We start from the raw sequence: 17491 nt of genomic DNA on the forward strand, positions 1-17491 counted from the left end.
AAATAAGTAATTTGAGAAACCTCTCATTTCGAGCCTTGCTGTACAATCTGTGGCTAAACTTTAGCACATACTGTGGCCGAAGTTTCTTTGAGTTCCTCTCCTCCTCTAAATTCCCCAAACTGGGTTTCTTGGAGAAAAAAGCAGCCGTGTCAGATTGATCAGGATCATCCAAGCTGTCTGATGTCCTCGCTACCGTCTGGCCCCAGCGGCGTCTTCCATTTTTCACCACACCTGGACCAATTTTGTTTTCATTGCCCACTGTTGCTGCTGCTTTCTGAGGACAGTGATTGGTTTACATACAAGAGAGTCAATGAACAAGGCAAGCATCACTCTACAGATGAATGCGTTTTTCAGAGGGTATAATTGAAGTTCAAAACGAGGCTCACTACTTGGTTGATGCCGCCTGGTTTGCTCGCAGCTTGAGGCAGAAGTATTTGCTGCAGAGGCTGATGCTGCTGGGTGCTTTGTGGAGACGATTTGGAAGGCTTTGCCTCAGAGGACGACTGTGTGGGGTCTACCCTAGAATCTGAGACCTGCTTCTGGATTATCTGTCGGGCTTGGACCTTCTTGGCTTCTTGACTGTGGGGACGAGGACCCAAGACCTGTCCAACCTGGAAGTATGGGTAACGCAGTGCCTAGAAGAAACGATGCAGAAACAGTCTGTCAACAATGTTGGCACAATTAAGCGCGCTTTTTGCTGTATTTACCTGCACAGCGGTGGGTCTTTTTTTGGGATCCCACTGCAGCATGTCCTTCATCAGAGTAATCGCCTCTCTGCTTGCATTGGGAATGAGCGTCTTCAGGGGGGTCGGCACACATTGAGGGAAGCGAAAGTTCATGGCTGAAGCCAGTTGGTAGCCCTCTGGCCAATCCAGCTAGTGAAAAACACAAAAAAATAACAATAGTCCATTCATACATCTTCAGCTGGGATTGGAGCCTCACCAAGATAAATTGTTGGGTCCAGTATCAACAAAGTATTAAGTAAGAAATTAGACCAAGTCACACTGATTCTTTTTCCTTACAAATGTGCTTTTAGATTGATTAAAGCGTGCTTCTTTGACACCCCCTTTTTCCTCACCTTCTTGACAGTGCCTAGGACTTGGCAGATCTTGAAAATCTCATCTACTTCACTGTTCCCAGGGAAAAGAGGCCTGAGTGTGTAGAGTTCTGCCATTATGCATCCAACAGCCCACAAGTCAATCGGAGAGCTGTAAGTAGATGATCTAAGCAGAACCTCTGGTGCTCGGTACCTAGGCAGAGAAAACAATCTCAGTCAAATACAAGAGAAGAGTACTGATTGACAACAAGCAGACGCTCTCACCATCTTGTTGACACATAGTCAGTATAGGGAGGTTTGGAACGGATCTCCCGAGCCAGTCCAAAATCTGCTATTTTAACCAGTTCTGGGCCCATGCACAAGAGGTTTTCTGGCTTCATGTCTCGATGGAAGAAACCTGGAATCAACATTTTTACATTCTGCAATAGTAGTGACATTTATGGGGACACTACATGAGCAAAAAGACCTGGACAAAAAGTGAAACATCAGTGCTGAAGATGGATTGTAAAAATTAGGTGTGTCAAAATGAGTGGGTTAATTTTGAGTTAAATTAAAGTTCCTTTAATGCCACTAATTTTTTTAACACGCAATTAATGACCGCCCCTTACTTGGAAAGCCAGTACTGGGGGAACTCCAGTCCCAATGCAACAGATACATCAACGATAAAATTTAGAAGAACTAAATTTAATAATCATGCATATATTTGTAGAGACTGGGGTCAAGTTGTATTTTACAATTCTAAAAAATTGCAGAATTTCACAAGTTACTTCACGTTAAAGATTAGATAGCTCTTAATATGAAAAGAAAAATGCACTGAGCTGTCACCAACGTCTTACCAATGCAATTACGCCATTTAGCGGCAGAAAAAAATAAAAAATAAATTACAGTACAGTACATCTTTTTCATTTTAACTCAATTTTATGAATGATTATGAAATTACTGTATCAATGACTAAAATACGCAGCCATATTTCTATTAGTTTAATATTTTTTCCACTTTTATGTGAAAGGATCTTTGTGCAGTTTGTCACTGGCCGCAGTCCACAGTTGACAAATGAAGACATGACTTCAAATGAGGTAAGAAAAACTCTGCCTCTCCCCTCCCCAAAGAAACTGTGGAGTGCGCGGGGTCCGCACACTCTACTATAAAGGGAAGATAAAAGCTGATAAAAGCTGATAGGTGCAGTCAGAGTAAAACAGAGCTCTTTATACTCATCTGGGCATTGGTGGAGCATGCTTGATGTAGAAAAATCTTTAACATTACCTTTTTAAACGGCTCAATGCACCTTAACAAGAGTATGAAAACTTGGGGGGGGGGGGGGGGGGTTATTGTACATTTAATTGTACATTTAGAACAGATATAAAATTTGCTATTAATCGTCTATTGAAGTCATGCAATTAATTCTGATTAAAAAATTTAATCGCCTGACACCCCTAGTAAAAATATTAAAATGTTATGTGTCACTGTAAATTTCCGTATAATTTGTCCAGCTTTTCTTGCTTCAATATATAAACCAGGGGTGCTCAAATTCGAGCCCCTATCCAACCTTTTGTCCATGATTCTCTCCTGCTAAACAGCTGAATCTAATGATCAGATAATCAGCAAGCTTTGCAGAAGCCTGATAACGATCCTGATCATGAATCAGGTGTGTTAGTGGAGAGAAACATGGAAAACAGGCTGGATAGTGGCTCTCGAGGACGGAACTTGAGCACCCCTGATGTAAACATTTCTCAAAAGACACTATGCTTGTATCATTTGCTAAAGTTGAACATCTAAAGTCAAACAAGGTCTACTGTAGGTCATACTGTTTGACTTACATGTTCTAAATGAAAAAAAAAAATCCCATAAGAAGAATTGAATTGTCCTCATTTGGTGCAGGCTCAAACTCCCACCAAACTACCAGAAACCTTAATCAACGCTTAAGGTGATGTATTAGTAAAGTTCATGTTTTAACAGAAACTTGTGGTTAAATTCAAAAAGTTTCCTCTTTTGAGACGTTCAACTTTGGATGTTCCACTGTACATAGGTCATAAGCCAAGCTGTTGTACATATTCTAACAAATGCCCCTACAACCCCTACTGTCAGAACAGGAATTGGCGTAAGACTAAGGTTACTTACCATGCTTATGTACAAAAGCCAAGCCAGCTAACACTTGAAACATGATGTTCCTAAGTTCATTCTCTGAGAACATCTTATTCTCTCTAACATGAAGCCAAAGACAGAAAAAGGAAGAAAAATAAGACATCAAACAAATAGTCCAGAGTGAAGAAAGAGACATGCAAAAAAGATTTGTGGAAACATGAAAGTACTATACAGTAGTTGAGATGTTTTTTGTTGTTGCTGCTAGACTGTCAAAAGGCATCCACCAACTACTGTAGTTTATTAGAAATAGGCAAAGGTTATGGAAATCCAAGCGCCAAGTGCGACTTAATAAACTACAAGATTCCACCCAGTAATCAACAATTTCACACAGTGAAATCTCATACACCACGGACTCACTGCCCAATAATTCAGCAATAAAATCTGAGAGGGAATCTTGCAGTGTGAGGTCTCTCATTTCGGAAGTGCAAGTCTTGACAGGGCCGCAGCACACCTACCATATTTGTGAATAAATGACAGGCCTTGTAATATCTGAAAGCTTATATTTCTTATCACCGATTCGGAGAATAACTTCCTTCTGGAAACACAAGATTAAAAGAATCCCTTTATTTTTACCAAGTAAGAATAATCATGGGAGGAACATTCTAGTTATACCGTATGTCCTCCCGGCATTTGAATTGTATAATATTCCTTACCTGTCCTTCATGAGCTGATAGAGGTTCTCCTTCATGTATTCAAATACAAAGTACAGATGATCGTTCTCTCTGATGACTTCCTTTAACTTCACAACATTTGCATGGTTCAGCTTCTTCAGCGACTGACAAATAAAAAGCAGTATTTTTAATGTCATGTATTTATCTTATCAGGTTGTTCTTAGTTTTTGATGGTCAGGGGCCTCATGACCATACAGTCAGGTTGCAGTCAGTATCTAAAAAGCAGGCATCCATAAATCTGAATAAATTGAATGGGGGACAAACGTATGGATATGTGTAAAATGGAAAATAAATTTCTTCAAACATAAAAACTCTCTTACCTTCACTTCTCTTAGGTTCATACATTCCTCCCATGAATAAAACTTCCTCTTCATTCTATGCAAGAAAGTTCAACGTTCATGTAATTTTTTGTGTTATGCAGTCAATGCCATGCTCAGAGTAAAGCATTTTGTGTTTGTAAGGTTAGACAGAGAGCACCACACCAAAAGGTGTTATGAATATTTTAGTTGTGAATATTTTGGCAGTCAAAATATTAGAAATATTAACATGGTCTGTCCGTGCCATTTAAAATTCTGGCAGAATTATTGTACGGCTCCTTCATTGGATCTCATTATTTGAATGTTTACGCTTCGTTCAAGTAATGAAAAAAAAAGTATTAGAGGTTGCTACTTACACTAAAACCTCTCAGCTCCTGTTAACACAGCACTCAAAATAATATCATAATCTCCGTATGGAATTACTGAGCGTTGATATATTTTTCCCCCTCTGTGCGCGCCGGACATTTTCGGGCTTTCCTTTCCACCATGTTAGCAACCTGACACACCCTCCTCCCCTCTACTTTCACTCCCTTTCACCACGATACATGTATTGTCTTACATGGTAACCAAACAATCAAACCGTGGACACATCATTGGGTAACACATGTATTATTGAACCCTGCAGCCACACTGCTGAAACAGACAGACAAGTGCTTTTGTTACCCTTGGTGATGGTCTAAAATAACGTTAGGCAAAGAATTAAAAGTAGCATCATTTTTAAGGGGGTAAACGGAACATGTTTAGCTAAACTTTATAAGCTAAACTAATACAGCCACATCTTTAATTAAAAGAGAAAGGGAAGGGTGTGTACACTTGTGCAACCACATGATCTCAGTTATTTCTTTTTACTTCCCCTCAAGATTTGTTTTGAGGCATACGGATTAAAGGTCACATTAATGGTGGTGCACAAAACAAATAAGGCTTACAGTAAATGTATCATCATTCTTACCTTTTAATAGCAACAAGTTCTCCAGATTCGTTGCTTCTCCCCATCAGCACGCTGCCGTAAGTGCCGTCACCCAGCTGCTTCAGGGTGGTGTAGCGGTTCATCATGCCTCACAATGGTTTCATCAGCTTCTCAAAAATGGTCTCAAGTCATTGAAAAAAAGTGTAAATATCTCCTCTTTTCTTTCAGGAGACTTCATCTGTTCTTTTCCAAGGAAGTTGTTTGAAAGAGGTAAAGCTCTGTGATTCTTGTGATTCAAAACTCATCTTGGAGGGATGGGATGTCACCACTGGTTAGCTGTCTGCCACGGCAAGCCTACATGGATTGCACAGAAATATATTGATCATTTTAACAATTAGAAAATAAATCACACAATTTAATTTGTTTTTTGTTAGAGAAAGTAGCAAAGACCGCCTCTTGTCTTTGTCTCAGTGACAATGTGTCACACTAGGACATGCACACCTAAAGTGGATGATGTAGCAAGCTCTCAGCAGATTTGGCCGACAGGGATGTAAATAGGATGTTACATCACCGCTATGCTTATGGCACCTCACTATTCTCTATGCCGCTACTGTTCTGGTGCTAAACTGGAACTATTTTGTATTTGAGCTTTATTATTACAGTAGAACCATTACAAAGTAAGCTAACTCATAGTCTCACATTGCAAGTTATAATTGAGAATTAGAAGTATTTTGGACTAAAATATTAACATTCGTGAGCTAACAAAGTGTACTTTCCAAACTGTAGGCACACTAAAAAGAAAGTTGTAATAATGTCTTTCCTTAGACATCAAGTGATTAGATGTAAAATGGCCTAATAAAAGGGCAATTTCAGTATGTGTAATCACTTCTCAAAAATAAAAACATGTAAGTACTCAAACTACTTTTTCATAATACATATTTTATTTGCCTAAAGATTGCAGCTGTCCTTATGCCACTTTTTTTTAATGTAGGATTATAACTTTACGAACTATAACTCAGTTTTATTTTTCCTCTTTAGTGTGGTCATTACTCCTTCATAGTGCTTAGATAATTAGAATTGCATAATAAATGGTTAACTGTATGATAATTTGCAATAAAATGACTGAATATTGTCTGCCCTAAAGGTAAATATGAGGCTAAAAAATAATACTAAATTATTTAATGAAATATTTCAAAATAGCAACCCTTGACGCCAAATATAAACTAGGGAAACACGGTTGTTTTAATAACAAAGTAGACCTATATACAGTAGGTTTTGTTGTCTTTTACTACCATTTTCATTTTTCAAGCTGTGGCTAAGCAAGAAGGACAGCCGGAAGACAGATGGCCTGCACTCCACCCTCACGTATGGCAACCTGTTGTTAGGAGGATTGAAAGGGAATTAAGATGTCCGTGTTCCATGACATTAAGTAGCTAATCAAGGTCAATTGTATTGCAAAACGCACATGGAAAAGCAAACATGGCCAATTCCGCGTAAAAAAAAACGATTTTACTCGACTACAGCAGGTTACTGTGAAACAAAAACCTTCACCCAAAGACATTTTACCAAACGATTCTGTATCTTAACTGATATTTAACATCTATACGGTGTAGCAGAAGAAAATTAAGAACAAATTGTGGTTGACACGTTAGCTTTTGACAACTCTTCTAGTCATTCAACAAGTACACATCCGACATAGAAACGTTGCAAACTCACCGTTTTCACAAAGGTGTTGTCCCGTTTCCTGCTTGTTGTCTGGTGCTGCTGATAGCGACACTTTCTTTCCATAGAATTCACGCAGCGTCTTGCACTTGCGATAAGACGTTGTGCGAGTGTGTGTGCTAGCGTATGTGCGCGGCGCACGCTCTCGCTCTTTCCATGGTAACGTACACACGAACGCGAACGCGACGCTTGTGTATACTTCTGGCATAACAACGCAGTGCATTGTGGGACATGTTGTTTTCAAAATGTTACTGACATGACGTAAAAATACTTGCAATATACTGTAGTAATATAATAATGCTGACATAACTGTATTTTTTTTGTACAGTATTATGTATATATCTTTATTTACTATTTTCATTATAACTTATTTACAATAAAAATGCAGGCTACCTCTAAAACAATCCTATGAAACTGTATTACATGCATATAAATAAATAAATAAATAAATAAATAATCAATAACGAATAAATAAAAGTACCAACAAGTTAGGTAATTGACTCAAAACCTCACACTATAGAACAGCAAAAAAAATTCAACAACAAAGTGAACAAAAATATGTTGAACTGGTAAAAATGATTTCAAGCAGTTAATTATTTACTTTTCTATCTGTACTTTTTTTTGGGCTTGTTTATTTATTAGTATTACTAGAATATTACTAGACACCTACGCCATTTTCTTATTTAAATTTATTAAATTTACCTGCAGTTGAAAATAATTTTATTTTCAAAATATTCCAAAAAATGTTAGCAACCAATTAGCAATTTACAATTTTTGTTGGCATTATTGTTTTTTTTCCCTTCTCCCCACTAGAGAGTGCTGCATGCTCGGTTTTACAGCTGGCTCGGTGTTATTCTCAATAGGCTACAATAATTGACACTTCAGTTAGCCAACAATGTTTAAATCCATCACGTCATATTTCAAACAAATGAATGCAATGGAACACATAAATGTGCTCGGAGGGAATTTTATATAAAGATGACTTGACTTGACACAATGCATTTTTTTTTAAATTATTATTTTACTAATCCTATAGTTTTTAAATGGTGGAAATGGGCTTTCAAATTTTCAGTATATACATTCCAAATATATATATATATATATATTTAAAGGAATGAAGAAGAAAGAAAGTCAATTATCTATGCACATAAATTGTCCTGCCTCAGGGTGGTCTTTATGTCCTGGGAAAAGAGACAGCTGGGTGTCGGGGGATAATGAGTGGAATGTCTTCCTAAGAGGATTACAGAGGGCGTTAACGCGCACCACCACTACCGTGTGCTGCATGGTCTAACAAAACCAGAACTTGTTCCAGTGTCCAGTCAGGTGGAAGGCAATATTGGGGCATGCACATTTAACATTACAAGATGATCTTGAAGCGTTGTAAACCCCTGAGGGCTAGAGGGGAGACGTTCCACACTTCACACCTACACCTCAGAGAGGTTTCCTCATCCTGAAGGGGCTTTCCAGCTTTTCGGACTTAGCAGGCATGAAGACTCGACCTGCTGGGATCGGGAATGTCAACGCCAACTGGATGGGCTCGCTGCCCCCCAAGCTTAGTGTCATGCCACTCAAACACCTTGCGGTTCCAGGTGAGCCACCCCCCTCAATGCAACTTAGATGTCCATTAGGCTGTAGTAAACACCAGTGACAACTCCGTGCCATGTGTTATATTTTTATAAATGCAATGCACAAACATGACATGACATTCACCGGCCATAACATTAGGTACACATGCACAAGCTGCATGGTGAGATGCACGAGCCGTTTGAAAAATGATGCAATTGCAAATGTATCCTCTTACATCACTAAACTAAATAAATTTCATCATCTTCTGCACTTCTTTTTCTTTTCTGTAGGCTCTCATGACTCGTTTACCTACTGGGTGGATGTGCATGCTCCCATAGGCCCTGATCAAAAGGTTTACGTCAAGTACTTGGCTACCATGTTTAGCGTTTTAGCCAAAAAGGTCATGGTGAAGTGGTCCATGACACAGGTACACATTTTACATTTCAGCCTGGATTCTGTCTAACGGTGGAAAGACTGCAGTCGGATGTAACACTCTTTATGCTCTGGTATATTTCCACAGAACCTGACGTTTAAGGAGCAACTGGATGCAGGTATCCGTTACTTTGATCTCAGGGTCTCTTCGAAACCAGGCGAGCCAGGGTTTGAGATCTTCTTCATCCATGGCCTGTTTGGACACAAGGTGGGCAAAGGAGAAAGGTACATTTGATGTAGTAAACGCAAAGATGTTTGGTATGTTCTTCCTTTGCAGAAATGCTTTCTTGCACACAGTTTTCATTATTGTTCATACCAAAAGTGTTTGTTGGGGTTGAGGTCAGGGCTCTATGGGAGCCAGTCAAGTTCTTCTGCATGTTGCTTTGTGCACTGGGACAGTTGGAAAAAAGCTGGATGCAGTCATAAGCTGTTTTAAAATAGTGTTGTTCATTTAGAAATCTGTTTGTTTCAAGATGATGTGGGATTTCCCTTTTGACAGGACATTTATTTTGCAGCATCAATAATGAAATGTTTTCCCTTACTTTTAAAGGTGAGAGATGGTCTCATAGAAATCAACTCCTTCTTGTGCAAGCACAGTAAAGAGGTAAAGTATTACGTTTTATATTTACCACATTTAAAAAATATATCATAGTGAGTCTCAGCAGGTCAACTAATTTATGTTTGTCACAGGTAATCTTCCTGGACTTCAACCACTACTATGCGATGGGCTCGGTGCACCATGAATACCTTATCAAAATGCTCCAGGAAGTTTTTGGCAGTAAACTCTGCAAGAACTGTGAAGTGGAGCTCATCACTCTGGACTACCTATGGAAAAACAAATACCAGGTCAGGCCCTCACTACATCCATCATACAATACAATTGAAATGCTGAAATTGCTGAAATCTGATTGGACGTTAGAATTTAGGTTGTAAATGTGGGTCAGTGCTTTTTATCGTGTTTAGGCCAGAAGAGAAGGCCTTGCTGATCCTCCTGACCTCCAACCAATGATGCAATAACACAATATTTTACACCTCATACCATACTGTAGTGTGTAACCAGCGGTCAGGTAATCCCTGCTGCTGTGAATCTCCTAGGCAGGATTTGAGTGTCATCCCATTAACGCATGCTTCATCGTCCAATTTGCTCTGGATTTTTATCTTCTTGTTACAGTTTCCATGGTTTGTTTTATTGCAGGTCATATATGAAGATTAATATCATTGCATGTTTCTCATGGCATGTATAGATTTTTTTTTTTTTTGGACATTCAGTTTAAAAAAACACATTTGAAAGTGATTAGGGTTGGAAAATATATACATGTATATTGGGGGAATATATATATATATATCAATGTTGAAACACACTGACTGTTTCAACATTGATATGACTTTATAGAATATGTTGTGCGACCTTTCGCATAAGTAATTTGTTGTTTTAAGCCGGTATATTTTCATCAAAAATGAAAATAGCAAAAGTTATTCCTATTTATAAAAATGGAGAAAGACACATATATTCACTAATTATAGACCAATATCACTGATGCCACAGTTCTCAAAAATTCTAGAATTTTTTTTTTTTATATATAGACAGGACAATTTTATTGAGAAACATAAGCTTTTAAGCAAAAATCAATATGAGTTTAGAGAAAAACGGACCAACTCAATAGCAGTCATGGAAATTGTAGAAGCAGTATCTACCAACATAGATAACAAAAAAAATACTGTTGGGATTTTTATAGATTTATTCATTTCTTATCCCATAATTTGATTTATTGGACACGCAAAAGTATGGATTTTTAATATACGTTCTTCAAGACTTAATATTTAAACATGTATCTCCCGCAGGTAATCGTTTTCTACCATCATCCATCAGCTCAGGGCATCCCTGTCATGTGGCCTGGCAACAAGATCCCCGCACCGTGGGCAAACACCACTGAACCCGGCAAGCTCATTCGTGTAAGTGTTTTAAAGCACCTTATCATTTATTCAACAAACATGATGCATTCGTGTAAATTCAACTTTTGTTAAATACATTATTAATTTTTAATTAGTTTTATCCTTTTAACCTCTGAATTTTTTTTTAATTTCAATTGAATTCACTTTTCCCCATTAGTAAGAATGTGTTGTTTATATATTAAAAAACAAACAAACCTCAGTTTAACACATATGAATTTGTAATGTAAAAATTCATGACAGAATTATTTATTTGTATTCAAAGCCAATGATTGTTGGTTTTATATTTTACAATAATGAATTTAACTAAAGGGGCTGCACCTTTTAAGTTGATATAACATCCTGGAACAGGTTGCAGTCTCTTATATTGTTCTATACATTTTATTTAGATGTATTGCAGTCCTTGGAAATTTATGGTTATTTGAGGGCCTGCTAATGAACAAACAGGAGTACTTATTTCTGACTTTACCTTCACTTAATATCTGGAACTTTAGCGAGGTTGGGCTGCTGCGAGCTGTTTTGCTACATTAGCAGAAAACAGGAAGTGACCTAATCGTGGTCTAAAAGTTAAACATGTACATTTTACCCTTATAATTTAATTGGAACTAATTATTATTAGCAACTTAGTCCTACAAATTACACAAAGATAATAGGAAAATAAAAAAAATGCACATAAAAAACAAGTTGCGCACTTTCAATTAGATAAGTGAAACAACAGTTCCTGCTACTGGTGAAACACAAAATTGCAGGTAAACATCAACTGTTACACTGGCAATGAGTCAGTATGAATTAAAAGTCTATTAAAACCAAACATTTCAGACTTACAAACATCTTCATAAATTATGTATTAATAGGTGTACAGGCAATTTTACCATAAACATAATAAACCTTGATTTAAAAAAAAAAGAGTAAATGATAGAATAAGCTCACACAAAAAAAAAAATCTTTATTGAAATAGAAAATAGTTAGCATTCAGCAAAGCCTTTTCTGCCTAGTTCCTGGAAACCACACTGAAGCAAAGAGCCCAGAAAGGATCATTCCACGTGTCCCAGGCCATCCTCACACCCCGGGTCAACACTGTGGCGAGGGGTCTGGTTTGGGGGCTGCGGAATTACTTGGTGGAAAGGTTAGACGTTTGTGATTGGATGGGATATTGTGGGTCAGCAAGTCATCTGTGTCGCTTCTCCTAATTTGCATTTCATTGATTGCTTCTCAGAGAACCAGATCAAACACAAGCAGGCACTGGAGGATACATTTTTGAGTTGATGTCCAATAGAGGGCAGTATAGCTTTTTTTTTTAATTATTATTATTATTATTTTATTTTATTTTTTACTTAAGCCCTATTTATTAAGGCTTATCCTACAATTAAAGATCGTATCAGATAGTGATCTTAATCAATTTATACATTTATGATTGATGAGTTTTTTTCCCCTGACGTAATGGACAGAATTAGCTGCACAATGTTCGTAGTTATTCACTGATGCTAAAAGTAAATGGAGAAATGACTTGTAACACATTTTACATTCTATGTTCACTTTTAAAAAGCCAGTCATATTTCGGGAACAAAACCATGAACGGATGCACTGGTGAGACACGAGTTCTAATTTGGCACCTCTGAGGAAACGGGATTGTTTATCGTCTTTAGACAAACACGCTGACTTCCTGGTTTTGTTCTGCCAGCCAAATATTTGAGCAAAAAGGGCGTCTGACATGCAGCAGTCCTACTTTCTGTGTGTATGTGTGTCTGTGGAAGGAGTAGGTATTTTCAACAGGTTTTCATTCATCTACACCATTAAATCAATGTTGTTTGCTTTAATCTAATCCCTCTTTTTCTTTGAACCAGAAATCTCCCAGCCATCATGTCCTGGGTGGAGGTCCAGAGGCCGGGGTCAGACGGAGTCAACATCATTACTTCTGACTTTGTGGAACTCACGGACTTTGCCAACATTGTCATCAAACTCAACACCTTGCTGTTGTCTGAGCAAGAGCGCAGAGCAAGATGACAACAACTGGACAAAAATGTGCCAACTGATACCACCGCATGGTTGTCTGTCGATTGTGGTTCTTGTTGTGGTTCTTGGAATACAGTATTGCCCGGTTTATTTGCGATTCACTACTTGCAAATTCACCTATTTGCTGTTTTGTGGTCCGGGCAAATCCCTAATAGTAAAAAGACTGTTTTGCTGCCATTTGTGCATCAGTGGCTTTTAGAAAGCTTTTGTGAGTGCACCAAATGCTTGTGGATTTTTGCTGTTCATAGGGATCTGTCTCTATCCCCTACCAATAGTGAGGGTAGCATGTACATTTATTATTAAGACGAAATATTTAAAGGAGGAGGTTTTGTTTTTTGTTTTTGTTTTTTTTTTAAACCAATTTTTGTTATTTGTTAAAACTGTCGGTATAAACCTGACAGTAGTACTTTAGTAAACTGATCTGGAGAGGAGAAAAATCATCTCTTTCTGGCTCCAATTTATACTATTTTTAATAAATTACAGCACCCGAGAAAAAAACAACCAATCAGTGACAGATTGTGGCCAACGAGATGCCAGTTATTTGCTGTGCACTTCCTGTCACACCCCTGCAGCCTCGCAACCTGTTTCCATGGCTTTGCTAAAGCCATCGCACAATATACAGTACATCTTTGCAAACCTTTTTTTTCTCAACCTTTTTTGAGCTTGTGCAGGTGTGCCTTTGTTTAAATTAACGATGGGCACAATAATGAATGAATTGATTGTTAAAAATTCAATTGTTTTGTGGAGCTGACTGTCATTTACTTGCTACTTGAAACAATATTCCAACAATACAGTGTTTGTTAAAGGGAAAGTCAACTTTAAACATTTCAAAGACAGTAACATGTTATATGTGACCTGACCTCACTAGTCTAAACATGATGATCTGATTAATGTTATATTTGTGGAATATGAGTTATGCCGCAAAATCCAGCCATTTTTATCCATCTTATTTGGCATTTGCTGTGAACTGAAAATGACATCACAGATGCTCAGGGCTCAGGCAAAGACCAATCACACCTCACGTGTTTCCTGATCCATCCATCCATTTTCTTAACCGCTTGTCCTCACAAGGGTTGCGGGGGGCGCTGGAGCCTATCCCAGCTGGCTTCGGGCAGTAGGCGGGGTACAGCCTGAACTGGTTGCCAGCCAATCGCAGGGCACTAGAACATATTATTGTTAAGTATATATCTATATATTTTTATTTCCCCTTAAAATTAAACAACCTACAACTTATAGTATTTTTTTTTATTATATACATTTTTAAATTTAGTCCAATGTCCATTGTCTTACTGTATATGCTCAAAAAGCAGCCAATGAAAAAAAACATCTTAAAGTATTTACCGGGATATGTACTGTTAATTGCTTGCCTGCCTGCGAGCTAAAGTTGGAGTTTTTACCATGGAAGTAAAAAAGGCTCCCATTGTGGCGTTGCTTTGGTTAAACAAAAAGTGCATGCAGTTACACCTTTAGGGAAGAAATGTGGGGTTATGTTTACCACAATGCATATAAATCACATGCAATATATACATGGGTAACATACGGTATTTATATCAGTGTTAAATAGGGGTCATATGAACAAGGTTTCAGTAAATATCATACTTTACACTAATGCCGGGCAGATGACAATTGAGAGAAGAAAAATCTGCATGTGTGTATTTATGTAAGTGCGTTGTTAGCTCAGTGATTACCTATTACATACAGTATAGTGGCAGTGTCTTTATTCCTGTGGTTTGAGCAAGGAAAGACAGTGGGAAGGGGTTCGAGGAATTCTGAAAGGAAGGAAGACGCAAAAAGAAGAAATAAAAAATTTACCTTGAGGGGCAATTCTCAACCACTTAGTGGAAAGAACAGAAAGTTTCAAATGCTTTTATATCAACTCTGCCCTTTTCTCACTCGTGCCCAAGCCGCATGCAGCTGAGAAAAGTCATCAAAAGCCACTAGTGCAAGCACTTTATTTGTGGAGTAATTACGCATTCCATGGCAGGCAAGTGGGAGCGCAAGAGGAGCAGCTCGAATTGATGGAGAGCATTCCTCTGTTGTGTGCATTGGTCCTTGCACACTCTGGTTTCCCTACTGGACAGTATCTGCCAACTTCCCATGTTTAAAAAAATGCATGAACTTCCAGTTAATGTGCTGTCCAAAGTTGAACACAAAGCTATGTACCTTTCCACCAAGTGATTTCATCTGTGATGCTGGTTGACTTCCAAGTTCTTCTACTTTCAAAGCAATAAAGATTGGAATGCAAATACAGTAGTCTGGTAAAGGCTCAAATTTCCCCATCATAAAACCTTTAACTGCACAGGAAAAAATGGATGCAACATTTTAACATTCCTAACAATCATAAAATATAACGAGGACTTAAATATAACCAAACAAAAATAAAATACAACAAAACTACTCACTCCTGACCAACAACTAATCTACTTAAATCAGTTTTTTCCACACACAATTTACACTTGAAAGAGAGTAAAATATTCAAAGTAAATTTTACTCAAAGTATTTGTAGTGTGTACGAGAGAATATGCCTATCCGGTGAAAAAAAACTATTAAAGTTTTTTCACTCAGAAATTCAAAGTACATTTTGCAAGGTTTATTAAATGAAATATATATTTTTTAAATATTACCGGTACACTAGGAGGAACAAACCCACGACCTTCATCTTCGGAGATTACCACTATACCACCGGAGCTATGCCACGCCTACTGTTTGCCTATATCCATAAGGAGACTAGAGAATGAAGATTCCAGCTGACGAGTCATATATTAACACACAGTAAGAGCTTTATGGCTCAAGGAGTGAATTAGATGGCTCCCAACCTGAAGTTGTGGGTTTGTTCCTCATCCCTTGAGTGACTTTTTCTTCTTTTTATTCGTTTATTTTTTTACTCTCTTACAAGTGTAAATTTGACTGTGTTTAGAGTGGGACAAAATGGACTCTGGTTAAGGTCACAAACTTGGGTGTGGTCCTTGATTTCTGTCTCTCGGAGTTGCATCATTTGAGGAAGATTTAAATGTAACTCTGACATTAAGGTCAAATTTACTCATTACATAATTTACTGTGTACAAAATAATCAACAACAATTGGACACCATTCCCTTGGGATTGTATACTTTGTTTGACTTCAAACGTGGCACTATTCCTGGATTCACATTTTTGCATTTCATTGAGAATATTGTCACACCCATGCTACAAACTCACTGTGTGTGTTGAAATAAAGACAAACAGCTGCAAGCTTGTAAGGATGTCTGATTTGTCAACCCAATACGTTTAACATCACTTTGCAAACAAAAGTTGCACTAACCGCCAACACCTCCATGGCGCCAACTGATGTCACATCCATTACGCACAGATTTGTTCCCATGGTTGCTGCAATATTTAAACAGCTGGGGAAACAAACAAAAGTGTACCCTATAAAGATTTTGTTAAACGGGTGTTGGTGCTGCATCAGAAAATGTTTTCGCCTAAATTCACAAACAATTTCAAGATTATTAGATTATGATCATTTAAAAAGTACTGTGAATAGAAGATTACTAATAAAGTTCAGAATTAATCTGGCATCCCACTGAGATCTCCCAAGGGTTAGAATTTTATTTTAAGACTTTGGGGGCATATGAACATAAAAATGTGGTATTTTGCTGTCGAAAATTAGATTGGTTTTCAATCACTGGGTGGAACTGCTTTCCAAGAATAAATCTTCACAGTTGGGCTGAGCCCCCTGAGGTCACATGGGGATTGTGAAACTCACTCAGAAATTGTGTCCAACATTACCCTGTGTGTTTGTGTGGGTGATGTGAGCTCCAATGCTCCCAAGAAGCCACCACAAAGTGTTTATGGTTTAAGTAGTTTATGTGGAAACACTTGAAATTAAATTAAGATTTAGGATGAACTGTAAGGCGTATCCTACTGACAGCTCTTTGCAGTAGATAGTTCTTCAGGAAATGAATTGAAATGCATGTTATGTGCCCTTAATTGTATGCTCTACAAATGTATAGTCTTTTGCATTCCGCATTCCGTGAGTAGAAGGAGCTGTTTAAAGGTTAAGGTTTTGTTTTGGGGTTTGTGTGACACCTCAGTACATTTTTGAAAACTGCACTTATCATTTTCGGCCCACAAACATGCCATACACTTCACTTGAGCTGTAGCCTAAACAAACTCCTGCATGACTTCTGAGTATTGTCGTAGTCCCGAGTGACTCATATTGTTGTCCAATTCATCCTTTAAATGTGTGCCAAATAAAACACTGGAGCTCAGATATAGAACGAGATGAATGAAGTCTAGACATGACAAGACATGCTTGAGATTTTTCAGATGCTGTTCATAGCTTGAGCAAATCAGTTTAACTCTGGAGAAAGTCTTGACTGATGGAAAGGTTGCTCACTAAAGTCGGCATGTGATAAATCCTTTGAGGCTTCTGCTCTTAGAGACAGCTTTGTTATTGTTTAGTTGACCTATTCAAATATTTTGCCTGTAAATGCTTGAACCACTTTTTCGTTTGTATTGTGTAAGACACGCTAAATCTTAGAGTGCATTTTACGACTTAGTCAACGTGACCACCTATTTACAGAATGTAAATGTAATAAATGCCAAGCAAACTGCTTAAATTAAATTCTCATTAGCACACTGGTGTAAACGTTAGATTCAGTTGTTGCTGAATTAAAAATAAAAAATAAACATGTCTAACTGTAACAATACAAAAGCAATGTGAATCCCAATGA

At 37.8% G+C, this 17491-nt stretch overlaps 2 protein-coding genes across 7 annotated transcripts in view; one reads left to right on the plus strand and one right to left on the minus strand.

Annotated features, from left to right (window-relative positions):
• Positions 1–6992, minus strand: part of mak (male germ cell-associated kinase) — a 10719-nt gene extending 3727 nt beyond the window's left edge. Inside the window, exons 1-10 of one of the 5 annotated variants that reach the window (XM_077554828.1) lie at positions 6811–6992; positions 5137–5448; positions 4191–4245; positions 3853–3974; positions 3176–3258; positions 1322–1454; positions 1079–1250; positions 708–875; positions 390–635; positions 72–274 (exon numbers count right to left, since the gene is read on the minus strand). In XM_077554828.1, coding sequence (XP_077410954.1) covers positions 72–274; positions 390–635; positions 708–875; positions 1079–1250; positions 1322–1454; positions 3176–3258; positions 3853–3974; positions 4191–4245; positions 5137–5240 — 1286 coding nt within the window. In that variant the 5' untranslated portion in view covers positions 5241–5448; positions 6811–6992. Of the gene's footprint in view, positions 1–71; positions 275–386; positions 636–707; positions 876–1078; positions 1251–1321; positions 1455–3175; positions 3735–3852; positions 3975–4190; positions 4246–5136; positions 5449–6810 lie in introns of those variants that run through there. The other 4 variants (XM_077554827.1, XM_077554829.1, XM_077554832.1 and 1 more) reach the window with 4 other exon arrangements.
• A 1064-nt stretch (positions 6993–8056) lies between these two features.
• plcxd2 (phosphatidylinositol-specific phospholipase C, X domain containing 2) lies at positions 8057–15926 on the plus strand. 2 transcript variants are annotated; one of them, XM_077553685.1, is made up of 8 exons: positions 8057–8405; positions 8673–8809; positions 8903–9022; positions 9365–9418; positions 9505–9660; positions 10657–10767; positions 11760–11890; positions 12609–15926. In XM_077553685.1, the coding sequence occupies exons 1-8, from the start codon at positions 8303–8305 to the stop codon at positions 12766–12768; spliced, it is 972 nt and encodes a 323-aa protein (XP_077409811.1). In that variant the 5' UTR covers positions 8057–8302; the 3' UTR covers positions 12769–15926. The 2 variants fall into 2 exon arrangements, with proteins under 2 accessions (XP_077409811.1, XP_077409812.1); XM_077553686.1 differs by having other exon boundaries at positions 11981–12760.
• Positions 15927–17491: the final 1565 nt, after the last annotated feature.

This window comes from Vanacampus margaritifer, chromosome 20, assembly GCF_051991255.1.
Source record: "Vanacampus margaritifer isolate UIUO_Vmar chromosome 20, RoL_Vmar_1.0, whole genome shotgun sequence".
In the NCBI taxonomy this organism is placed as follows: domain Eukaryota; kingdom Metazoa; phylum Chordata; class Actinopteri; order Syngnathiformes; family Syngnathidae; genus Vanacampus; species Vanacampus margaritifer.